The sequence below is a fragment of the Mesocricetus auratus genome, unplaced genomic scaffold (genome assembly GCF_017639785.1).
Source record: "Mesocricetus auratus isolate SY011 unplaced genomic scaffold, BCM_Maur_2.0 Super-Scaffold_100030, whole genome shotgun sequence".
Classification (NCBI taxonomy): domain Eukaryota; kingdom Metazoa; phylum Chordata; class Mammalia; order Rodentia; family Cricetidae; genus Mesocricetus; species Mesocricetus auratus.
In genome coordinates, this window is record NW_024429211.1 from 17,499,474 (window position 1) to 17,525,095 (window position 25,622).

At 51.1% G+C, this 25,622-nt stretch overlaps 2 protein-coding genes across 3 annotated transcripts in view; both read left to right on the top strand.

Annotated features, from left to right (window-relative positions):
• The window catches only part of Ptpn5 (protein tyrosine phosphatase non-receptor type 5), a 60,949-nt gene extending 54,614 nt beyond the window's left edge, over nucleotides 1-6,335 (top strand). For both annotated transcript variants that reach the window (XM_013126454.3, XM_040733303.1), the window contains exons 9-14: nucleotides 861-940; nucleotides 1,126-1,263; nucleotides 2,021-2,131; nucleotides 4,487-4,647; nucleotides 4,766-4,879; nucleotides 5,213-6,335. In XM_013126454.3, the coding sequence (XP_012981908.1) occupies nucleotides 861-940; nucleotides 1,126-1,263; nucleotides 2,021-2,131; nucleotides 4,487-4,647; nucleotides 4,766-4,879; nucleotides 5,213-5,306 (698 nt within the window). In that variant the 3' untranslated portion in view covers nucleotides 5,307-6,335. The remainder of the gene's footprint in view (nucleotides 1-860; nucleotides 941-1,125; nucleotides 1,264-2,020; nucleotides 2,132-4,486; nucleotides 4,648-4,765; nucleotides 4,880-5,212) is intronic.
• Nucleotides 6,336-9,212: 2,877 nt separating this feature from the next.
• Nucleotides 9,213-24,859, top strand: Igsf22 (immunoglobulin superfamily member 22). The gene is given in 26 exon segments (XM_040733364.1): nucleotides 9,213-9,355; nucleotides 11,606-11,723; nucleotides 12,815-12,920; nucleotides 12,994-13,037; nucleotides 13,178-13,240; nucleotides 13,242-13,301; nucleotides 13,908-13,937; nucleotides 13,939-14,014; nucleotides 15,174-15,296; nucleotides 16,408-16,500; nucleotides 16,503-16,624; nucleotides 17,087-17,139; nucleotides 17,142-17,299; nucleotides 18,492-18,509; nucleotides 18,511-18,547; nucleotides 19,210-19,214; nucleotides 19,216-19,330; nucleotides 19,333-19,386; nucleotides 19,578-19,598; nucleotides 19,601-19,692; nucleotides 21,923-22,164; nucleotides 22,166-22,345; nucleotides 22,784-22,839; nucleotides 23,027-23,245; nucleotides 23,248-23,415; nucleotides 24,603-24,859. Coding segments are annotated over 26 exon segments (2,628 nt in total). The 5' UTR covers nucleotides 9,213-9,237.
• Nucleotides 24,860-25,622: the final 763 nt, after the last annotated feature.

Consider the following 25,622-nt stretch of genomic DNA (forward strand, 5'->3'; position numbering starts at 1 on the left):
CGAGGCACAGCAGCCACCCTAGCCCAATCGCCGACCCCTCTTTCCCTCCAGCCCCAGAGCTCTCTGACCAGGCTCCTGCCCAACACTGCACAGAGCCAGCATGAACTGGGGGCTGTAGAATGCAACCATCGCCATCACCACGGTGACTCCCTGACCACAAAGCTCTGATGTCTGGCCAGAGAGGGCGGCTCCCACATCTGTCCTTGCAGCACCTAACCTGGATAGTCAAAAGCAAGAGGTCCAGGCAGAGCTGCCTGCTTCAGCACTCTCTTCTGCTGGCTGTGCAGAAGCCCCCTCCTACCTAATCTTATCCCTCCCAGCCCTGCACCACCGCTATGCCCTCTCTACAAGAACCGTCCACCCCCATATCACCTGCCATGGCCCAGGCAGAGATGGGGGCTTGTGGGGGATGGAGACGAGAGATCTTCTCCATTCCCATTGTCTGCTGCAAACTCGTGATAACAGCAAGTGCCTGTGGCGTGGCATTTGTCTTAAGATTTTGTAGCCCTCCCCTGGGGCCCTGCTTCTTCCCCTTAACTCTTCTTTAATGATATTCATTTTGTATGCACATGCATATAAGTGTGTATGGAGCACACCTGTGGAGGTCTGAGGACAATGTGTGAGATTCAGTTCTCCCCTCCAGCATATGGGTCCCAGGAACCCAACTCAAGTTGGTAGCAAGTGTCTTTACCCTCTGAGCCATCTTAGCAGCCACCGTCGACTCTTTTAGTCTTTACAAGATAAAGGAGGTCATCGGGTCATGACTCTTAATGGCATCCCTGTACTGTCTGTGAGGGCACATGCTGTTTCACCCTGTACCAGAAGTCCGAGCTCACAGCCTCACCTGTCTCCCACGCCAGATCCTCACAGCAGAGTGTGTCTGACTTCACCAGACCCTGAAGATCCTCTGAGTTCCTACATCAACGCCAACTACATCCGGGTACGTAGCACCATCCCAAGAGCCTTCACCTAAAGAAGAGGCCTGAGTTGGTGGGATAAGTCTGTATCCTGCAGACTTGTCCCCCAAGCCAGTGTGGCTCACAAAAGCCCCCAAGGGGGAACCTAAGTGCGGGATGGGTTCCTGGGAGTGCTGCCTCTGATCCTGACCTTGACTGGCTGCTGCAGGGCTACAGTGGGAAGGAGAAGGTGTACATCGCCACACAGGGACCCATCGTCAGCACTGTGGCCGACTTCTGGCGCATGGTGTGGCAGGAGCACACACCCATCATTGTCATGATCACCAACATCGAGGAGATGAACGAGGTAGGGACCCTGCGCCATTGCCCAGTGCTCCCTGCTCTCTGCCCCACAGGCAGCATCTCATTTGCATCTGAGTTTGTATGAGTGGCCCTGGTGTGCACTCAGCTGTCAACATAAGGAAATGGGAGGCGCTGAGAATTAAAGTATACGCTCAGGGCCACATAGAGCAGAGCCGAGCCTGAAGCTCTCAGCCCTGATACTTTGCCGCCTCTCCGTCCGCCACCGATGCGGATGCTCGTGATGAGCAGCTCGTTTAATTGAATCTCCATTAAAAAGTCCTTCAGGGGGAGGCTGGGCACTTAGCTCAGTTGAGGACCTGAGTTTTAACCATAGCACCTACGTAAATAAATCCAGGCATGGCATGTGCATCTGTACCTGCAGTGCTAGGGCAGCCATAGCAGGCAGATCTAGGGCTCCCAGGCCAGCCAGTCCCATTGCTTGATGGGTTCCAGGCCAACAAGAGATCCTGTCCTGGAAAAACCAAGGCAGACTTCACGTGAGGAGAGCAACGCTCGAGGTTAAACTCTGGTCTCCATACACACGCAAAGTCCTCAAAGGAGTACCATTTTCATTTTTCAAATAGGGAAACTGAGGCTCAGAAGTGAGAAGTATGTCAGGGGTTATGGAGCCAAGATTCCAACACAATGCTCTAATAACAAAGCCTGCTGTCTGTGTGTGCCCATCTGCTGGCCTCAGCAGAGCAGGAAGGAATGTGTACGGAGAGCAGGCGTGTAACACAGCCTGATCTTGGTCCTTGCAGAAGTGCACGGAATATTGGCCAGAGGAGCAGGTAGTCCACGACGGCGTGGAGATCACCGTGCAGAAAGTCATCCACACTGAGGACTATCGGCTACGACTCATCTCCCTCAGGGTGAGTCCTGGAGCTAGATAGGGCAGGGCAGCTGGAAGGCTTAACTGGGACTGCCAACTGGAAAAGGGTACTCAAAGGCCTACTATCCATGATGCGCAGGCCTGTGCCACACCCAGCATTTTCTGGTAAGCAAGGTGGATAGACTTGGACGTAAGGGTCAAGACGGAGCCTCGGCTACGTTTTCCAAACCTTATTTCCATGCACCGTCAAGCTCTTCCTGGGCACTGCTGCTCACAACAGTTCTAGATCTCTACAACCTCTCAAGGCCAGGACTGTCCTGGTGAGGAGGCTTCGAGCATCATCCTTATCATAACGGAAGGCTCTTTATGATTCTGAGTGCCTGTAAAGTCCCTCCTATTGGGGTTCTGGCTTCTGGTCTGATGCGCTCAATATGTCCACCGCCAGAGGGCAGGCACTCCCTGCTGCTTTAGGGCACACAATCAGGCTTACAGGAAATGGCAGGAAAAAGGAAAATACACAAAATAGGAGCAACACACAGCAGCCCCGAAGAGTGGGGGAAAGTCTCCTCCCATCCTAAACTTGTGCTTCTCCCAGGATAAGGAGCAGAGGAGATACTGCTCCTCTGGGGCATTAGAAGGTTCTAGTTTGGAGAAGTGGTGAAATGTGTGTTTGCAGAAGACAGAGTCCCCTGTGATCACCCAGAAGGGTGGGGAGTTAAGCTGGGCACCAGGAAGCTGATTTCCTGTTCAGAAACAACCTAGCAAAGTCACTGATGCTGACAGCCACAGGGTTCAGCCACAGAAAGGAGTTTCAGGGCCTGGCATCTGTCCCTCTGAGCTGCCCTGTCCCCCACTGGATGCAGAATTGGATGCCAAGGTGTCTGAGCGCCCAGACGACAGTGTCCACATGAGCGTCTAACACCAAGGCTCACTGGGAATACTGAAGGCCAGGAAGTGAGGGGCAGATGCTGTGGTCACTGTCACAGCCATGTAACCCAAGGACATGAGGAACCAGCTTCCAAGTAGAGACAGGCTGCTGGGATGTGGGGCTGCTCAGTTTTCTCAGTGCTATGGGACCAGCTAGGGAAGGACTAGAGTGTTTACAAGCACCCGCTCTGGGTGTGGTTCTGGCTTGGGTACTTGGGACAGAGCTGCGTTCTGGACTCTTTTCAAGGAGCACCCATGAGATGCTAAATACCAACCAGTGATAGACAAGGCTACGGAAGGGTACCCTGACATATGGGATGCTCTGAGGGTGCTTCCCCGAAGTGCTGTGTCTTGGAGGATTGGTAGGGGGTGACCTGGAACAAACAATCGGAGAAGCTTTCCTAGCATGCCGGAAAGGGCAGCGGTGTGCCCAAGCACACACATGTGCCCACTTCCTATACTATGTCCTCTCACGACAGAAAGGATGATGGCGTGAGGAAGCTCTCTGGGGTCTCTAATCCAAGGGCATGGCTCACATTTGAAGGTGTTCACTCCTGACCCGCAGGCCCCACCTTCAGATTCCCACACACTGGAAAGGAGGTTTCAACATTATGAAGGTGGAGGACAGGAAACCACAGCATTCAGTCCGTGGTGAAGGGTTTGCTGGATTGGTGTAGAGTAAGGTTTTCAGTACTGGAGACTTAACCCGGCTTCTCACACTGGCACACAGCTCTCTCCCTGAGCTACATCCCCAGCCTTTTTGTATTGTTTGGTTTGTTTTGAGACAGTCTCACTAAGTTTCCCAGACTTCCCTGGGACTTGCTCTGAAGATCAATGCAGGCTTGATCTTCCTGCCTCAGTCTTCCGAGGAGCTGGGATTACAGGCCCAGCCAGCTAAAGGTCTTAAACACAGTGCGTTGTATCCAGATTTGTGCTGGGGAGAAGCCATGTTGATGCTATGGGTCTTTGATAGTCAGGGAGGAGGAGGAGGATGGGATCTCCACACAGTGGGTAGGTAGAGCAGGGAGGAGACTGGCGGCACGTGATGAGGACAGCAGGATGGGCAGGCAGAGCATAGTCCCTGTGCTCTAGGTCACGTGATGAAGAGGTGCCTGGGACATCTGTCAGAACAAGGATCTTCCAGACAGTAATGAATTGGAGAAAAGGCTCTTTGCCTTTCTTGGATGATTTTAGGGTTTAGAGGCCAGTGTCTCTCTCTCACACACACACCAAGACAACCCTAATCTGCCTTGTGCCATCAGGCAATATGGAAGAAGGGGACTAGGCTGCACTCTCTGCGCCCTCCCTTTCCTCCCTTCCCATCTCCATCTTTGCATGAATTAGGTCCTGGAACATTCACATGTATACATGTATCTGGGGGGGTGGGAGAACTCTCTCTCTCTCTCTCTCTCTCTCTCTCTCTCTCTCTCTCTCTCTCTCTCTCTCTCTCTCTCTCTCTCTCTCTCAGAGAGGAACTGAAGAGCGAGGCTTGAAACATTACTGGTTCACATCCTGGCCTGACCAGAAGACCCCGGACCGGGCACCGCCACTCCTGCACCTGGTACGGGAGGTGGAGGAGGCAGCCCAGCAAGAGGGACCCCATTGTTCTCCAATCATCGTTCACTGCAGGTAGGTTTTCCTGTCCACGCACTGGGGCGGAGCCGCCCCCATGCCTGGGCTACTGCGCCCCTCAGCCCGTCAGTGCAGGCATCGGGAGGACCGGCTGCTTCATCTTCTCAACCCTCAGTGCAGGCATCGGGAGGACCGGCTGCTTCATCGCCACCAGCATCTGCTGTCAGCAGCTGCGGCGTGAGGGCATCGTGGACATCCTGAAGACCACGTGCCAGCTCCGTCAGGACAGGTCAGCCACTGGTCAGGGGGGGAGGTGGCGGCAGTGTGACGTGTGCATGAATCCAGGGGCAGCTGACAAACCGGACACACAGTCTGTAAGGCGGACGGGGAGCAGAAAATAAAAACAAACGGGAGAGCGCAGAGTCCAGGCAGCTCTCTGGAGGAAGAGAAGACAGGCAGATAGAAAGGAAAGGGGGGTGGGGCTGAAAACAAGGGTGTGTCCCTGAAATGAGGGGGCAGAGGGCAACGGCTGGGAAGAGTTAGTCTCCCTAAGCTACAGAATAGCTGGTGGTCCTGGTGTTTGAGGGCCCCTCCCGCAGCCCGCTGCCTCTCTGCTGGCCAGGGGCGGCATGATCCAGACGTGCGAACAGTACCAGTTTGTGCACCACGCCATGAGCCTCTATGAGAAGCAGCTGTGCCACCAGTCCTCAGAGTGACTACACTCTTTCTCTGAGCTCCTCTGCCCACTGCCCAGCCTGCGCCTGGGCCTTCATCCCAACCACCCAAGATCTGGCCTTGGGTCCTGGGCCTGCTCCCTGTCCCTTCCCCTCACACTCTTCCTTCTCCTCAGTCTGCTCCCCCTCTTTGCCCTGGCCTGGCCCCTACCCCCACCCTAGCTCTTCTACTGTACATACTGCAGACTTGGGGAGGGCAAGGGAAGAATGTGCCAGGCCAGGCCTGAGGCCCCTGGGCCTGACCCACACCATACAGACCTGGGGCCTCAGTTTTAACCATGGTTCCACTGCTACCTGGCCCAAAGCGTTTCCACGCCACACCCCCAAGCTTCCTATCACTGTGCGTTCTGTCTGCCCATCCATCTCTGCTATCTGTACCAGACACTGTGTCCCTCAGCCAGGGAAGGAGCAATGAACTGAGCTCTAGCCCCTCGGTCCCCCAGCCCCACCAGTTCCTCTGAAAGGGCAGGCTGCATTTTGCCACCAGGATGTGGATGGCGGGAATAGGATCCAGAGGCCAGGCAGGAGAGCATGTGATGGTTGACAGAGAGATCCCGGCTAAGGAAGGTTCCTGGGCAAGGGCTGACATTACTCCAGACAGCCTCTGAGCGTTCGATACTCTCAGGAGGCAATGACCAGCCTGTGGGGCACTGGAGAGGAAGAGGACAAATGCAGCAGGGGAACCCCAAAGAGCCGGGCCCTGAGGGGGGCCTTCAAGGGTAGGATGGGGACTCAACTCCAGACCTGTAAGACATCTTTCTGTGTCACTATGGGAAAGCCCAAAAGTCTTGCTGCGTGTTGCTCTGTGTGTGTTCCCTGTGTCCGTGTGTGTGTTGAGAGCCCATGAGCAGGGCATGCATGACTCTTTGGCAACATGTGTTATCTTGGAGCCACGTGTTTTTATTGCTGACTTTAACTATTTATTCCACGGCAAACAGAGACATTTGGTGTCTTTTTATAACTCGCTCACGGTCATTGAATAGAGCAATAAACAGAGCATTTTGAGCATAACTAAGTCTCCTGGATCTGTCATTTCCAGTTGCCTCTATTCCCAGCCTCCTTGCACCTCAGGATTTTGTGCCTCTCCTTCTCTGCCCATGCACATAAAGTTGGCCCTCTTGCTCGCTGGTGCCCCCCTGTGGGGATTGGGAATATAGGCGAAGATGGATTTGAAAACCTGGTCTATTAATACCTCAGGATTCTTACTCAGTCTTCAGTCCCAGTCCGCAGAAGTACACTGCACCACAAGGAACCTCACGGATGGGTATGAGAAGCTTCTGGGAAGGCAAAGTAGCTAGCAGGCCACCAGCTAGAGAGCTGAGCCAGGGAGGCCAGGCATGGAACAAGGGGACATTCCCATTCACACCAAGGCCTCTCTCTGGTTGGATAGTTAAGTCCTTTTCTCTGGGACCCCATCTGCGCTTCAGACACCCTTATTTTTTTTCCTATTGTATGTGCCGTCCTCTCCGTGATTGAATCTTTGAAAGCCCTGCTGACTGGCCAGCAGCCTGCCCCGGGGTGACCTCCATTTACCATCAGTGGCTGACAGCTACTTTTGCTTCACCCCATGGGCAGGGGAGAAGAACAGAGAAGTGTCCCAGATGGCTTAGGATCTAGTTCCCTGGGGCCCTTTGGGAGGGGCTACTCTGAGCTCAGGCCTTCCGATGGAAACTGCTAGAAACTGCAGCTGTTATTGGGCCCCATAGGGCCAACAAGAGGTAAGGGGACTGGTCCAACAGGTCCAAGGCAGGGCTGCCAGCTCACAGAGATCTCCCTCCCGGAGGATGGGTCGCTCTACCCAGATTTCAGAGACTGGAGGGAGGAATGGGAAGGAGCAGAGCTAATGCCATCCCCCTACCCCATACGGCCACTCAATGCAGACCAAATGGTGGTCCCAGGGTTTGTGCAAAGTGTCACATCCACAAGACTCACCCAGTGTACCTCTTCCCAGTCCTGGGGAGACAAAGGCCTTTGGCTTAGCCCCCAACCCTGTCGCCCTGCACGTGTTCATGTGTCCAAGCAGGGACAGCGACCCTGGGCCCCTCAGCTCAAAGAAGCCCTACCCTGCAGCAGTGAGAAACAGAGCAGAGCCTCAACCATTGGGCACAGGAAATGGACTCCTGGCCTGCCACCTCAGCTTCCCCCCCGCCTGGTCCCCAGCATTCAATCCATTCCTGCATCCAACTTGCTTCCCTCCCCCAACTCCCCAACTGTGTGTCACCAAGCTGAAGGACAAGTCTAAGAAAGCCTTCCCCAAGGGTGTGGCATCTAAGGGATTGGTGACGATCAGTGCCCACTGTTGGAATGAAGAAGGAGGCCGTCCATCCTACAGCCAGGGCAGCGGCTGGGCCTCCAGGCCGCAGGCACAGCATTCGGGGGTTGGAAGACTCGGGTTAGCAAAGAAGGTAAGGCCCCCTGTCATTCCCTCTGGAAAGAGACACAAACTGGAACTTTCTGTGCCAGAGGGGGAGATGGAGTGAGGCAGAACGCGGCATGCTCTTGGAACCCAGAGACAGAACAACCCAGGTGAAGAAATCGGGAGTTAGCCTCAGACCGCCCACTCAGAAGAAGGCCTTGGATTCTCTGGAGGGGCAAGAAGCTCAGATTCTGTTCTGGGTGGCAATTTGGATAGGTCACTTCAATCAGACACGTTTCCCCATATGCAAAATAGGTTCTTAAAAGCCACCACATAGCCGGGCGTTGGTGGCACACGCCTTTAATCCCAGCACTCGGGAGGCAGAGGCAGGCGGATCTCTGTGAATTCAAGGCCAGCCTGATCTACAGAGCGAATTCCAGGACAGGTCCAAAACAATACAGAGAAACCCTGTCTCGAAAAACCAAAAATAAAAAAATAAAAAATAAAAAAAGCCACCACATAGTTGGGCAGTAGTGGCGCACACCTTTAATCCAAGTACTCGGGAGGCAGAGGCAGATGGATCTCTGTGAGTTCCGGGCCAGCCTGGTCTACAAAGCTACACAGAGAAACCCTGTCTTGAAAAAAAAGACCACCACAAAGGTTAACTAGGAGGCAGGTGCATCCGTTCGCTGACACACCGGTGCTGTCATCAGGAACAACAAAAGGCCTTGTAAAACGGTGTACAGAGATCTCCAAGGCACAGAGCAGGACTGTGTATGACAGGCCGCCTGGCATGTACAATGGGAAGACCCCTGTCTGTGTCTGAATGGAAGGGCTCCAGGGACAACCCCAGATTGCATGCAGGTCTCTATCTGGAGGACTGAGCGGTGGGAAGAAAGCGTATATGGCATCTTATGTTTTTAATATATTGAACTACTGGTTCAAAAGAAGTATAATAAATGAAAGCTAAGCCTCTGCCTTTGTCCTGTGACAAGTGAAAACAGAGCTGTGGAAACACAGTCGCCTGTCTCACCATCCCAAATACCATGCGCCCCCAGGACCCAGAAGGATTGGCTGGTCAGCTTCCTTGAAAGCACAGTCAGGGATCTCTCCTTTGGCCTGACCTCATTCCCTCCTCATGAAATGCTCAGCACTGTCTTCCTCTGCCATGCACCTCTCGACAGGTGCGCCAGGTAAGTCTAAGCCCCATCTCCTCCCTCTCCAGGAACCTGGGGCTGTTTGTGTTGCTGGGTGAAGGGACAAGCCCTTGTAACCTGTCGGGGAAAAGTAAATGGGAAACGAAGAAAAGAGAAGTCAGAGAGTAAAGGTCGGTTGCCTGACTGTTTCTTTTGCCGTGGGTTCCCTTCACCCTTGGGTCTGTAGACACATCACATATGCACATGTGCGAGCGCATGCACACACACACATACCTCTGAAGACCCCTCCTACACACACACACACACACACACCTCTGAAGACCCCTCCTACCCCCTCATCTTCAGTGACCTCATCCTCTCTGCAGTCCACACAGGGTGAGTGCCCAAGCCTGCTGTCACCATGACGACTACTCACCTCCAGCAGATGGTACAGGAATATGTGTCCATGGAGTTCTCCAGCTACACCCCCCATGTGTAGACCTCTCAGACAACTGAGAGGATGGGAGGCAGTGGAATGGGTGAGGGAGTATGAAGGAAGGACAGGAAAGTCTTCCTTCTTCTGTGCCCATCCATGGGTGGCCTCCGTCTTTGCCATGAGTTGGCCCTTCAGGAGACCCCAACACCTGCAGTAACCTCCTCCCAACCTGTGCTTCTAATCTAAGGCTTGAGCTGGATGGCCAAATCTGAGGAAAAACAGATTAGGAAAAACACAAATCCCACAGATGTGTGTAAAACGTTGATAAATCCTTGAATTGCTTAAGACATTCAGAGCCAGGGGCAAAGGGGTTACGTGAATGTCATGCTTGCAGGAAGGTAGACACCTTACCTACATTGAGCAATGCTAATCCTGGTTCGCTTAAGAAATGGGAGACCTAGCCACAGGAAGAGGCAAGACAAACCACACAAGCAAATGCCCTGAGCAGCCAGGCTTGAAGGCGAGGTCACCAATGGCAAGCTGAGAAAGGGGTCTCAGGAAGGACGGACTGTTTCAACTGCATCTCTGGTGGAAGCCGCTAAAAGATGGCTGGAGGCCAAGGTATCTTTCCTCACAGCCATTGCATTTACCTTCAAGGTCCCAGAAGGACAGAGTCTCTCTAAGTCCTCTGTGTACAAGGTCATGAGAAAAAAAAAAAAAAAACACCATACGGCTCTGGCCAGTGAGACAGAGCCTTGAAGTAGATCAGCCAGCACTCAAGATCTATGGTCTAGACCAAAAATCGCAAAATGGTTTATAATCCTCATTCTCAGCCCTGGCTGTGAATTAGAGCCATCTCAACCTAGGGGTGGGGCTAGAGAAGCTAGCCATGCCTGAGTCTCTCCCAGACCATTAAATCCGGAATGTTTTTTAAGCTCCTCGGGGATCCTGGTGTGGAGCCAGGGTTGACTGGACTAAGCAGCAGTCCAGGCAGGAAATGGGGAAACACAAATGTGGGAGGGAAAGCGGGGGACGCTCAAGAGGACCCCCTTCTAAAGAGACAGCCATGGCTCCCCTCCCACTAGCCAGCAATCACAGGTGACATCTTTCCTTTCTCATGGCTGGCTACTTCCTTTACACAACGTGGAGGTCCAAGACAAGACATCTGCAGGCAAAGTACGGCCTCCACGCCGCCGCCTGTTCAGAACTCTAGTTGCTATTCAAAATCAAGCCGAGGGCTTCTTAACAAAATGTTTTCCATCTCAGCCTGAGTGCAGATAACAAAAGCACCTACTTCCCTGGCTGCCCTGAGGATTAACAAAATCACCTCTGACATGTGCCTCACACAACCCAGGGCACAGGGGAAGGGCTTTGAAACAGAGCAGTTATTATTCACTGGTAACTCATCGGCCATGAAGATCTGGGCAGTCATAGAGTACTGGCCGAGGACGTGTGAGGCCCTGAGTTCACTCCCAGGGATGGGGTGACATACGCTCTGTCAGTTAAGGAGATATACATAGACAGCCCCTCTGGATTGTCAATGTGTCCTGTCCTCACCCAGGAATCACTGCTTCCAAGGAAACTAATGCTGAGCTCACAGACTGGCTGAGAAAAATCCAGGACAGAGTTCAGCTAAGCTGCAGCCCTCCCAGGGAGAAGCGGGCCCGAGTACCTTTTACTAGGGGACCAGAACTCCCAGGAGAGAAATTCAAGAGAAAGAATGGTAGGTAAGTAGATAGATGGATGATAAAAGGATGGATGGATAGATAGACAGACAGATAGATAGATAAATAGATATCCATCCTAAAAGGAAAGTCTCATTTTATATATCAGTATGAGAGTCAAGATGGCCCTGGTACCTGAAATTTGATAGAATTTGATGACTATCAATTCTGGCCACAGATGGTTTCCTATTCCCTCTGGCCCTCACTGGCCCTTGCTATCCATGCTCCACCCACTCAAGCAATGTGATCCTTTAATCCCACGATGAAATCCCACCTAGAGTCTTTCCAGATGTCTCGCTTGGCCCACAGGAAGTGTGACGAGAAAGTTGTCCAGCACAGTGTCATTCTTCCCTTGCGGACCTGGAGTTCCAAGCACCCTGCCCGGGGAAGTGTCCCAGACTTCATGAGAAACCTCTCCCGTCATCTCTCCTGAGGGTATGCCTCTCCCTGTGTCTCCTCTATTCCTCTCTCTTCTCCAGCCCCCTCCCCAGTGTCCCCCAAATACACAAGCTGAGTATTGTATCCCTGCCTGCTCCAGGCTGGACCCAGCAACACGGGAGGAGGGAAGGAATGGGCAGTGCTTCCAGCCTACAGGCTGTGAAGTAAAACATGGCGTGTTTCCACCATAGGGAACAAAGCAGTGTTCAGAGCCCAGGTGCAGGGAAACCTCAAACCCCACTGTGTCCTGGACGAGGGGAAGGGGAAAATTGCTAAGATCTTCTAGGACCAAATCAACAAGAAACACATGCCGAATATGAGGTTGGACACCAAGGAGGTAGAGACCTAGACACCTCCCATCCATCACTCACCCCACCCGAACCCCTGCCAGGGCCGACTACAGGAAGTCACAGTGTAACCCAAAATAGTGGTGGGAGAAGGGACACTGTGGGATGGGAGAGACCTTGGGGGCTGAGATGCTGCAGGGGAAAGTGACAACCCGGGCCAAGCCAGAAGGCAGTCATCCAGTCAGATGGAGGAAGCATGGAGTCCAGCAGATGAAAGTCAAAGGATCAGCTGATCAAACCGAGGACTCAGGAAGTGGAGAGCTACAGAGTGAGGACAGCAAAGAAAGACCATAATGGATGGAGTGAGACCGTGCCGGGGGGGGACACAGAGTAGGAGTAAGGCCTGGAGGTCCTGGGCCCTCCAGAAGAGCCTTATCATCCTTAAGGTATCACTCTGGATCACTTCCAGAAAAGCGCTGCCCAGCTGCAATGTCTGGCGTCAGGAGGCTCGTGCAAGGCAGAGAGCAGTCCCTGCGAGACCCTACAATTACTAAGGTCTTCCCCACTTCCCACTGCGAAGGGCAAAGTTCAGCCCCCCCCCCAACAGAAGTTGGTTTCTCTTCCCAAAGCCTGGTCTTTGGATTTCCTGCCCACACACAAGCTGTCCTGGAGTCTCCCACAGGGCACCCCTTGCGCAAGGCCAGCCATTCAGCAGGCTCTCTGAAAAGCCCACCTCACTGGGAGCACCATGCAAGCAAGAGCTAGGAAGGTTTTATTCACCCCCGATCCCTCCAGGGTCCAGGCTCATGCCTGAGATGAACAAATAAATTGCATTAAATGTAATTGCATTAAACTTCCCAGTGCAGGAAAATGGAATATAAATTCCAGCTCAGGAGGCCCATGCCCTTCAGGAGCTCATAGCTGAGGGAGGGCCTGGTGGGGAAGCTGACAATGTTGTTGCTGTAGGATTGGGCGGTAGATGCTCATACCCACACTACTTGCCCTGTTTTTCACACATGACTCCAACACTCAGCCCCCTTCCCCCTCCTCTAAAAACTCTCTTTTCCCATCTCATAGAACATAGAACACCCCCCCCCATGGTCTGACTCTGAGCCAGCTGGAGCAGCTGACCTCACATGATTCGGACAACAGGTGTGTTGCAAGCAATGAGCACACAGATGCCATTACACCATCCTGGTTGGTAACAGAGGGCGAGCCTGTCTCTCCTCCTGGCTTTTTCTCCTAGGAATTAGGCATCTGACTTTCTGACTATGCCCTCTCTCTGTCCTCAGGTCAACAAAAAACTCGATCAAGAAGCTGTGGAAGAAGATGGGAGGTGGGTGGAGGGGTCCCCTGCCCAGGATGCAGACTCCCCCCCATCCAACTGAACCCTCTCAAAGAACCCACAATCTTGATCCCCCTCTAACAATCTAGGGCTCCCGGACTCGAAAAATGAATCAGAGAGTGACAGAAAAGAAAGATGCTGGGTTTTTGGGCTGAGGTACTCAAGAAGGACTTTGCAAAGGTCTGTATGGAATGTTTTCCCTGACCTGGGCGAGCTGCTCAAAGGGATGAAGAGGAAAGTGGAAGTGGAGGGGAGGTCAGTGCGCAGCAGGGAGCAGGGGCCTGAGGGTAAAGCCTGGGCTTCTCCCCTGTCCTGCAAGCGAGAGCACAAGTGCACGCTTGCGCGCGCGCACACACACACACACACACACACACGGCAGGCTGTCTACCACAAATGCAGGGAGAGAGACTCTCACCCTCCTACCTCTACTCATATCGCCTCCCCAGTTGCATGCATGTGGATTTAGACAGACCTCGGTTCAAATCCCACTTCCACTGTCTTAGTTTTATCTCTCTGAGTTTCAGTTTCTACAACAGCAAAACTTTGTACTTCTCCCTTGTATTTGTTTATTCTGTTGTCATGCATTGCCTCATTGGACAAACTCTTGCTAAGCACTGACTATGTAATTATAGAGTCTCTGCCCTGGACCCAGGCACGTAATGACTATTCTATGAATGGTGGCGGCTCCTTCCGCATCTCCTGCAATCCTGCTCTTCTGTCTTCCAGTTGATCAATGAGGCAGGGTGTTAAGTAATGAGCTTAAACCCTTAAGTGTCCCTTCCAGGATTATGGGCACAGCCTAGACAGAGTCCAAATGCCTCTGATCCTTGCATTTTGTTGAAAAAAACTCTCTCAGGTCAGTAGGATTCTGAAGCCACTAGAAGACAAAGATCAAGGTTGACGCTCCTATAGTCCTCGACTACATCGTGGAGCTGAAGGACCCCAGTCCTGAGATGGCACCGACCAAGGTGGGGAGCACCTAGCCAGGAACCAGCCCGGCTCCTCCATGGCTGCTGCACCTTCTGCCTTCTCGGACCCTCTCATTAGCTATAAGCCAGGTCCTCTCTTCTAGCCAACCAAGAGGACACCTTCTGATAACATTGAATGAGGCTGCTTCCAGTGGTCCTGAGTTCAATTCCCAGCAACCACATGGTGGCTCACAACCATCTGTAATGAGATCTGGTGCCCCCTTCTGACCTGCAAGGGACATGTGCAGGCAGAACACTGTATACATAATAAACCTTTTGGGCTGCAGAGATGGCTCAGAGGTTAAGAGCACTGGCTGCTCTTCCAGAGGTCATGAGTTCAATTCCCAGCAACCACATGGTGGCTCACAGCCATCTCTAATGAGATCTGGTGCCCTCTTCTGGCTTGCAGACATACAAAGAAATCTTTAAAAATTCTTACTAATCTTTAAAAAAATACTTATTAAAAAAAGAGAGACTGGTTCCTAAACTTATCTTCTAGTTATTTCTACCATTTTCATTTTGATGTGAAATAGTCACTTACCTCTTTCCATGACTTAGTCTAGCCACCTTCAAACAGAAAGCCTGAATTAGATAATCCTGAAGGTCACTGAAGTTCTGCTCCTAGGGTTCATACACATTAAGAATATGTATCTGTGTGACAGTTGTGTAGCTTGGTCTATTTGTGGGACTCCTAACAATGGGAGCAGGGGCTGTCCCTAATGCTCTGCTTGGCTCTTGGGAACCTATTCCTCATACTGGGTTGTCTTGCACAGCCTTAATTCAAGGGGAGGTGCTTAGACTTACTGCTACTTGATACATCACACTTTGCTGATACCCATGGAAGGCCTGCCCATTTCTAACAGAAAGAGAAGAGGGTTGGATGGAGGCGGAACAGAAGGGAGGAGAGGAGGAAGAGGAAACTGCCGTCAGGATGTAAAATAAACATATTATTTGAAAAATAAAAAAGGATGTGGGCCTTATGGGAAGACAGGGCCTTTGTGTCCCACCAAGCTGGATGGTGGAGCTATAGAGATTTATGGGGCCTGAGAATGTTTAAAGGGACACGCACCTCCAGAGTCAGTCATGCTGACTCTGGGGAATGAGGAGCTCAGAGGTCTCTTTCTAAGCGCCTTTGTCGCCTTCCCCACCTGTGAGGCAGGACACTGAGCCTTTCAGGATCCAGTATCCCGTGGGTAAGTGGGAGGTGAGGCAAGTGGGCTCCAGGTACATGCCGGTTATTAGCAACACAAACATGAGCAATGCCAGTGCCTCCAGCCTGACTGTGGGAGGTAATAGGGCGAGTGTCGTGGCAGCCTGAGAACGAGCATGACCCCCCCCAATGGCCCCCAGTTGGCAGAACTGTTTGGGAAGGATTAGGAGGTGTGGCGTGTCGCCGAGGACAGACTGAGGTTCCGGAAACCCATGGCAACCAGGGAAGCTCTCTCTGCCTTGTAGTTATGTCTCGCGATGTGCGATCTCAGCCACGGCTCCAGTCCCGTGCTCCCTGCCATGGTGCCTGTGGTGGCTAACTCTCTGAAACTGTAAGCCCCAAATAAGCACTTTCGTTTTTAAACAGTTGAAAAGTGACTAAGAGAGGTGCACAGTTCCCGTACTGGATATGGAAGTAGGCATCTAGGCCCCAAAAGGGCCTATCAGGGAGAGGAACCGCCATATTGGAGAGAGGACTCCATGGGGGTGGGAGTTAGTATGAAAAGAAAACTCGAGGCATAAGGTATAGATATTCCTTAGAGATTATGAAATAGTGCTATGGGACAGTGTAGCATAGTGGTTAGGAGGGCAGACTCTGGAGTTAGACTCCTGGGGTCCGATACCCAGCGGCTGCTACTTATGGATGTGTGACTTGAAGCAAGTTGCCTTGTTTGTTTGCCCTACGTTCTCTGCCTGTAAAATGGGGAATCATGGTAGAATCTACCTAGATGAGAATTGGATGAGTCAATACGTGGGAATAAGCTACAAGAGTGCCTATCTAATGCTATACAAGTTTTTTTTTTTTTGGTTTTACGAGACAGGGTTTCTCTATATTGTTTTGGAGGCTGTCGGTCCAGCCTTGCCTTGAACTCACAGAGATCCACCTGCCTCTGCCTCCCAAGTGCTGGGATTAAAGGCGTGCGCCACCACCGCCCGGCTATACAAGTTGTTTTTTAATGCTGATAATATTACTGCAGGAGAGACCACGCAAATACCATGAGATGGGACTCCAGAGCAGACAGGAGTCAGCAGGTGAAATGAACGGAAGGATGCCTCTCCAGCTGTGGGCCACAGGAGGTCAATGACCCCTGGGTTTCTGTTCTCCCTCACGGTCCACCTCCCTGCTGCAGATTAGCCACTGAAGTCCACAGAAGATGTGAGACTAGAGATGGTGAGAATGCCAGGAAGCTGTGTCTGAGATCCACCTCTCCAAGAAAGAAACTGACTTTGTGTGGAAGTCCAGCAGGAAGCAGCTGAAGACAGGTGGCAAGTATGAGACCTCAGGCCATCTGAGAATGGTCTGACCTACACACTTAAGATCAAAGATGCCAGACTCGGCAACAGTGGCGAGTTCTTTGCCGAAGCAGGAACTTGGTACGGAGGATCATCTCACTATCAACTGTGAATGGTTCATAAGAGCTTGAGGGGTGAAATTCATGTCACAGCAACCCCCATGCGTCCATCCATCTACCCGTCCATCCATCCATCTCCTCTTGGCAAGACTCTGTAGGGGAGGCAGATGTGAAAATGAAATTATAATAGTTACTAACATGAAGTTAACACACGCTGGAGTCATATTATCAGCTGCGTAATCATGAACCAAAAAAATCACTAGCTTTTAACTGTGTGACATTCTCTGTGAGATGTGAATCCACACCTGTTCACCCCCAGATGAACTCAAGTATCCACCGCATGGAAGGTCCTCTGAAAACAGAAAGGTTCAAAGATACTGGGCCAACCCATGTACTCACAGTCCCCACCCCGTGGCCACCAGTTCCCCTCCACCCCCTGATGTCTGCCCTGTAGATCTCCTTCCATTGACTCATTCATCTAGAAACACCAGCTGCCCTGTTACCATGAAAGTGGGCTGCATGACTTACAAGCAAGGCTATTGCCCAAAGCGACCTGGTACAAGAAGTTCTCTAGGTGACCAAGGAGGAGCCTGTGTCCATGGGACACAGAGGAGACCAGAATCAGCTCACCATCTCCAGCTGTGTACATAAAGACATCAACTTGGTCCTGCTCAAGCTCAAACATGATAGTCACACAGCAGCTGCTGCTGTGCACAGCCATCAGGTTGTCTGAGAGCACCAGCCAGGATTCAGAGTGGTGACCGGGAAGGAGGCCCTGGAGTCTGCGTTTTGACTGGGAATGGGATTGGAATATTGGCTTTGTCACCAGAAGCTAACTGCCTAACTTTTTAAGCAGCCTTAAGGTCAAGTAGACCCGTCTAAGCCTTAGTTTCCCACCAGGAACGGAGTAGGGGCTTACCCTAGCATCTATTTCTAGTGCTTCTCAAATGCACAGCACAAGCACACAGCACATCTTCCAGTAGTCACTTGAGTGTTGCTGTGGACTACAATGATGGCAAAGTTGGAGGTAAGGAGATGAGGTGGGAGTGGGATGGAGGTTAGGTTGGGTGCAAAGAGCTCTGAGGTGGGAAGTAAAACGATGAGATGGGAGGGTAGAGGGCTGTGGTAGAAAGGGGATTTTAGATTTATTTGAACATGATGAGAAGCTGCTCTTGTGACCTTCAACATCCATTACACACACACACACACACACACACACACACACACACACGCACGCACGCGCCATCGTGCCACAAAACTGGGGCAGGGGAAGGTTTGCATTTTCATTCAGTTTACCACCCCTGTATTCTTGACGTTGGGGATTCACAGATGCAGTATCCCCAAATGTGTAAAGCTAGCAGACAGATAAGTAATTGTAATCCAAGAACGACAGTAACCCTAGAAAGCACGAGTATTCTGGAACCTCGGAAAAGTGGAGAGCTTGTCTGGGAAAGAGAGGGTTGTGGTGTGAATGACAGATAAGCAGGGCCTTGCCAGGGGCTGCAGAGCATCCATTTCTAGGTAGGCAGGAGGCTCAGAGAGGCAAGGATCAAACTTCCTAGGCACATCTTAGGAGTGCTGGGCACAAGACAAATGAGGGATCCAGAAAGCTCAGAGCCCAGTTATGCCCCAGGCTAGCCAGACCCGATCAGTGAGAAGCCCTCTATCCCTTTGCTCCAAAGCCCCATTTGTGAAGCTGCTGTCTGTCTCTAGACCGTCCAAAGCCTCGCCACGGCCAAGTTCAGCTCCTGGAGTTCTTGTGTAACTGTGAGCACAGGAAACGGAAGACCCACCTGTGAGAAAGTTCACAGTAGAAGCATTGGACTAAGAGGAGAGAGATGGACGACACAGCGGCCAGCTTCACCACCCAGACCAAAAAGAGGGGAAAGCTTCCATGCTTTGTATTCTGTTCAGAGGGTACAAGTGACCCTACTACCTGAGACTGAGAAAGTCTTTGCAGCAAATCCTATAGGTGAGAGATTGCCTAGTGCTAAGGGGTGCACCTAGGGGTTATGATGGGGGGCTTTGCCACTGAGGTATGCTGATCTGCAGGGAACACCACAGGCCCGTCCGCTAACTGTTCTGTGGGGCATTCTGATTGCAGATGAAGAACAAATGTTTACAAGAACCAACTCCACTTTTTTCTTCATTCCAGAGATCATTCTGGAAGCTGAGGGTGTATGACACCAACTTAGGGATAAGCTTGAAAGCACTTTAGTTTTTACAAAGAAAACCTTTGGCAGTAATCAGTATTTAAATTATGATTCTTAATTAGTTACTGGCTGTACCCCTCCCAACTGATTTCCAGGTGTCAGTGTGTCAGGACTGGAAACTGTGGCACCCGTCTCAGGAGTCAGACGACTTGTACTGCCCACATCTTACACAGTAAAACCACCCGGCTTTAATAAATGCTCATACCTGCTCTTCACCCCAAGAAAATTTGATTAGGAAATCTTGAATTAGGGCCCAGATGCTAATTGTTGGTGGTGGGTTTCCACACATTTCCCATTTAATGTTTAACCATTTAATGTTTAATCATTATTTTAAGGTGTTTCAAACAGGGGCAGAAATAACATGGATTAGAGAACTACCTGCATGCCCCCCTTACTTTTTCCCTCTCTGTGTTACCCATAGAACCCCCTGCCTGGCCTTACCTCTCAGCCTCAAGTGGCTGATGTGACCAGGGAATTGTTGAACCAGGACATCGACTGTCCCTGCCCAGAATGGTGCAGTCCAGGGCTTTGTTACTTTGTGGAGTGGAAAGAGAAGGCAATAATCTGTGGATGATGGCCAACAAGGATCCCATTCAGAGTGAAGTGCTAGGGACAAAGGTTCTAGGCCAGGAGGGGGTGGGACAAAAAAAGTGTTGCTGCCCATGGCCATAGCCCTCCTCAAGATTCTTTGGGAGTTTCAATATCCCATTATCCCTTCTTCCGTGGTCTCTTCGGTCTCTTATCCCATAGATGCACCTGGCCTCATGACCCCTCATCATCCCCCCTCAGGCACAGAGTATACCATGGATGGAGGACACAATGTAAATTCCAAGGTATAGCTGTGTATCAGGCCACCCCAGGACATGCCAGCATGCCAACCAGTTCAGTGGTGGCCAAGGAGCTGGTAGTATGAAGCCAGGCCCACACATTAATGGAACCAGTTCCTTTAAGAGAGAGTTTCTTCACTGGGAAAAGTCTGACTCAAAGTACTACAGTCTCACTCTCTGGCAAATGCCGGCCTCATAGAAGAGCAGGATTCATACTCAAGAAAAAGTCAACAAAGACTGAGCATCTGGGCCAGTGAGAAAGCAGGGTAGGCAGAGTTTTTTGTTTTTGTTTTGTTTTGTTTTGTTTTAACCACGCTTTGCTATCTCTTGCTTGGTGAGTGAGTTGGGGTTGAGTGAGGATGCTGGGTGGATGCTTAGGAGGCCCTAAGTTGAGGATGTGAGGTGGGAATACTGCTTGTAAGCAGATGTGGTAGAAATGGCTAGATTCAATCTGGGTGTTGGATGTAGGAAGGCTGAATGTGCAGGGTGTGTTGGGTTTTGAGGATGCTGAAACTACTGCGTTGGTAAAACAATTAAATTGGCACATCGTTGAGTAATCAAGTTTATATATTAAGGGTGCTCACTGTGGGAGCTGCTGTAGAAGTGAAAATTAGGATTTAGGCGTAGGGAATGTGGGAACTAGGCATGGGGTTGATATGGATGAATTTGGGGACCAACTGAATGTCTGTGTTACCCTAGAAACTCCAGGCCTGGTAGAGGACCTAAACATGTCTGATTCTTCTAACTCAAGCATCTCTCTTGGCTGGTGTGAGCATGTTTAAGGGACATCCTTTTTTTAACTTATGTTCATTGGTGCTTTCCCTGAATGTATGTCTGTGTGAGGGTGTCAGACTCCCTGGAACTGGAGTTACAGATAGTTCTGAGCTGCCATGTGAGTGCTGGGAATCGAACCAGGGTCCCCTGGAAGAACAGTCACTGTTCTTAGCCGCTGAGCCATCTCTCCAGCCCCCAGCAACATCCTTGAGATGAGCGCTGAAGGCATCAAGGAGTAGAGGAAGCGCATGGAAGATTCCATCTCAGACACCTGCTACACAGCAGGGATCTTCACCAAGAGACAGAACCACCAGGTGAGGACACAGAGCCAACACCCCAGCTCCAAACCTTTCCCCTGAGGCTTCATCCCATAGAGAAAGATGTGGTGATGTTCTGATTAAGAAAAACTCATCCACACTTCTTATGCCTAGACAAAGTCAAGGGTAATCTCTGGGATCCCCTTGCCTGAAAAAAATACGAAACAAGCACTGTGCCAGATTAGTATCTCTGTGTGCCATTGGAGGTGTAAGGAATATAGAAACAAGTAAGGTGCAGAGCTTGCCTTCCAAGATCTTACCTTCTAGGAGACACAAATGGAAAAGTATGTATCTCCCAGTGTTTTCAGGGCAGCCAGATGTCTTTGTGTGGCCTGTACCAGAGCCACAAAAGGGGTTGCAAAGGTTGAAGAGCAATCTATGCCTTACCCATATGTCTTCAACCTCAGCTGCTATGAAGTATGACCTCAGCACCTAGCCAGAGCCGGACAGTGGTGGGTTCTGGGACAGCCCTCTGCATCCATGCATCCTTCTCTGGGTTGTCCCAGATTCTGCTCCCCATACTGCCCCCTGCAACAGGCTGAGCGTTGTAAGAACTACTGTCTCGAATTCTGCCACCCATTTGCAAATGCCACAAAATGTAGCTCTCCACTGCTGCTTAGCTAAACTAAGACACAGCCTTTTTGGTGAGTGGGCAATGGGGCCTACTTTGACACCACAAAGCAAGGCATTGACTGATAGAGAGGGTTTTTTCTGGGGGGGAGGGGTATTGTTTTGTTTTACCCTTTTATCTCAGAGTCCTGGAGCCCTGTAGACATTGACCTACGGCACAGCCCTTGTCTCAGATTCTGTGGTTGGTCATATCTGATGAGATACCAGGCGTAAGCAAAGTACACTCTACAGGGAGAGAGGTGCCGAGAAGCCGACTGGAAACTGGAGTGACCTCTTAACAGAGGGCTGGAAGCCTTACACAAAGGTCTTAACAACCCCAGGAACAGAAAAAGAAGGGCCTTTATTGAATACTAACTACATGGTGGCCTCCTTGTCCCTCAATCCTGTAAAATAAGCAGCCTCTGTCAGTCTTTCTTTTGCAAATGAGGCAATAGGTATTATAAAAGAGATGTACATTGCCAAAGGTCACAAGCTATTAGGTGGCAAGGTGACGCTTCACAAACAGGTTTTTCTGACTCCAGGACATCTGCTGCCTACCACTCACAGAAGGAAAGTGTGTGGTTCCATCTTCCTATGGGCTGGGCAGGTGGGTATGCAGGCTAGTATGAAGGCACAACTTCTGACCCCAATTCTTCCGGATTTCTCCAGACCTCCTGCAAACCAGCAGCAGTTTGAAAAGGCCCCCAACACAGTGACTCTGACCTGGAACCAAAACCCTGATGTCCAGGAAGATGGTGATGCCCACTATGTCACCCGAAGAGGGATGAAAACAGCCCCCGTCTGGTTCGCTGCAGCTAAGCATGTCTTCAGCAACAAGTGCATGGTGACACGGCAGGAAATGCTACTTCAGACTAGTGGCTCAAAATGAAATGGGTGACAGTGACCCACCGCACTCCAAGGATGTGTGGTTTGTCAATAGGACCAGAGTGGAGATAGGACCGGAGTCACTAAAGAGTACCCAAGAGTTAACATCAGAGATCCATGGAGATGGGTCATCACTTACAGACCTGTGAGGAACTCAACAGAGATGTACCTGTGGGTGCTTTCAGCGATGTGACTGATGGGGAAGAGGCACCCTTAGGGGCCCAGATCATAGTGAGGGAGAGGAGGATTACAGAGCCAATCTGAAGACTGCTATAAAGAGAGGGAAGGTATGGGTGAGTGCTGGCTGGGACTCTGGAAAACAGTGGTGAAGTCTGCAGGGATACAGATAACACCGGGAAATGGGAAAAGATGGCTACAGGGGGCTAAGAGGAGAACCTGAAAGCTGACTTGACAGAGGGGAAGCCATGCTGGGGGAAGAGATCCATGCCGGGGTTAGGAGCTGAGAAAACCAGAATCGAAGAAGCGGGTATGGAGAAGGCATTTGATTCCCTCGGTCTAGGAAAACATAAGTCTATGAGGCTGAAGCGGAGAAGTGCAGTGTGGGTGCACAAAAACCCTTAAGAACTGCGCAGGTGGTGGCACACACCTTTAGCCCCAGCACCCGGGAGACAGTCATGGGTAGATTTCTATGTGTTTGAGGCCAGCCTGGTCTAAGCAAGCTCCAGGCCAGGCTGTAAAATGGGAACATCTCAAAGAAGGGAGAGGAGAAGGAGGGAGGGAGGAAGGGAGGGACGGAGGGAGGGACGGAGGGACGGAGGCAAAGAAGAGTACACAGTTGAGGCTCCCATAATTGCTAGCACCTGAGAATATGACCCACATCTTCCTGGGTATCTTTTGAGCTCTAAGATGAGGGTGGCTCACAGCTGCCCATCCCCCCTACGCAGTGAGGACCCGAGCCCCAAGTTGAAATCCTATCAGCTGGACTGGCACCACGCAACCTGCTTTCTGGCCCACTGTGCTCTGTGCCAGGACTACTCCATGAGTGGCACCTTTCTTGGGAACCCATGGCTCATGGTGACTGTCTACAGGGTGATGTCAGCATCACTGTCAACTCTAAGTTCTGCTACAGCTTCACCCGCAGTGTGTACACCCTGGCCGTCCCCACCTGCACGCTGAAGGACAGCCGTGAATACTGCACGCTGGGAAAGCATGAGCTAGGCGAGGACCATAGCATCTGCTTGCTCACTCTCTATGGTAAGAACACCACCAGGTCTGGCCTGGAGGGAGGACACATCCATTCTGTCCAAGGGCAGGGGCCCATTCCATCAACTGGCTAGGGCTGTTTTCTGTTTGATCTGCCATCAAGAGGTACAAATATTCTCCCATCTTATCAATGCCATATATAATGTCCCTGGCCCCTGCAAATGTGGGGAGTTCATGATCCCTTGCTAAACTATGACAACACGCATTGATGAACTGAGACCCACCTTTCAAAAAGATGCTGCTCACCAGGTTTAAACAAGACTGACCCATCACAATTTATTCAGCAGGGTTCTGGGGGAAATCTGTACACTTACAAATTTTCTCAAGTGATTTTTGATATGCATCAATGTTGAAAATCACTGGTCTAGGGTAAGGACCCACGAGAGGCTCAAACACGGGAAGCATAAAGTGGAGGATTCCTCTCACATATGCCTGCCTTGCTCTTGCTTGTGGTGTACACATTTGAGGAGATAGTTTACTCGTTCTCATTCAGTCTACTGTCTTCATGGCTAGCAGTGTGACCCCTCCAATGTGAAGCCAACCTCACATGCCATGCTGTTCAGATTCCTCCCAGCTTCTCCCAGTCTTCATGTTAACATTCTAGCAGGCCAGGCACCCCGTTCCCTTCTCTCCGGCTTTGTGCTCCATCACGCCCTCAAATTCTCTATGGTGATGTGGTCTCCATGGCTACAGATCTTTATTCAGTCAGTTAGAGATGTCTTTCCTTAGGGGCAAAGATGGTAGTCTCTCAAGTGCTCAACCAGGTGTCCGGCACTAAGAAGATAATGCTTCGAGAACAGCTGCTGAACTGTGTCTGAACTAAGCAAGGAGGGCATGGGGGATGGAGGTAGAGGATCCAGCGTCCATTCCACAACCAGAGATCCCTGGCAGTCACTCTGGCTGGTTTTAGGAATACGGACTGGGGCCTCCGATGCCACCACTGGCTAGCCATCTTTCTGTTTCTTCACCTACTGGGTTATGAGGAAGCACCTAACACAAATCCTGGGGGAGGTGGGGGAAACCAAGTCTGACTAGATGGCAGCCTTTGAACTCACATACAGCTAATCCAGCTCGGAAGACATAGGGACCAGTCCTCAGTTCCTATGTAGTGACTCTAAATCCAGCGACTTCAGATCTTCACGAGCACTAATAAATATTAGCTCTCATTTTTTTCAAAGATGGCAAGTCAAGCCCAGCATTGATCACCGAGAATCTTCAGAAGGCGGAGCTCTTCACGCAAGCTCCGGCCTGGAGGCGGCAGCATCAGCTGTGGTGTGGGGCTTTTGGGCCAGTCTACCTTACTGGACGGACGGATGGACGGGCGGACGGACGGACGTGTCACCTTAAGTGTTCGGTGAAGGTACAGAACAAGAAACTCTCTGAGCTCACCCTTCCTGCTCCTGAGAAAGGAGTGCAACAGGAGCCCTGGGGGTGAACACACAGCCAGCCCACACACACAGCCAGCCCACACACACACACACACACACACACACACACACACACACACACACACACACACACGAAGTCACCTTGGGGCTTCCCTTCCTTCTTCACACCCACTCACCCTCCCCTCAGCACACAGGACAAATTCTGCTGACTCCCTCCCCCTCCCCATCCTGCTCCCTCCCATTTCTGCACATCACAGAAGTCTGGGCTCAGCATCCTAGAGTTTGAATGGATCAGGACCTTGCTCCCTAAGTACCCAGCCTCCTGCCATCAGAGCAGGATGGAGCTGCTCATGCAGTTTTAAACTTGCTTTACAGTAGAATACTTCCTGGAAGAATTTTAAACTCGAAATGACGGAGCCCTGAGCCCTGCTCCCCCCACCTCCCTACTTCTTTGCTTTCTGTCCCCATGAGAGGTATCTGTAAAATTTTCAGTTTGGGTCTAGCTTAACAGCTCACAGTAATACATAGCTCAACAGTAGAGCACAATTTTAGCACATGAAACGCCTTCAGTTTGATGCCCAGCACCCCCAAAAAAAAAAGTTTGGAAAGTCATACATTCATCTACCACCCATGAGATTTGAACCTCCTGTATTATATTCCCCCAAACATGTCAATGGCATATTCACCACTGACCCTTTCTGCTTCAGGACTAAGCACTGCCCATTAAAATTCAAATGCCCCCGGAGTAAGGCAGAACAATATTCTACTGAGGCTTCAGGTCTAAAGTAAGAACCAGCTAGTCTAATTCCA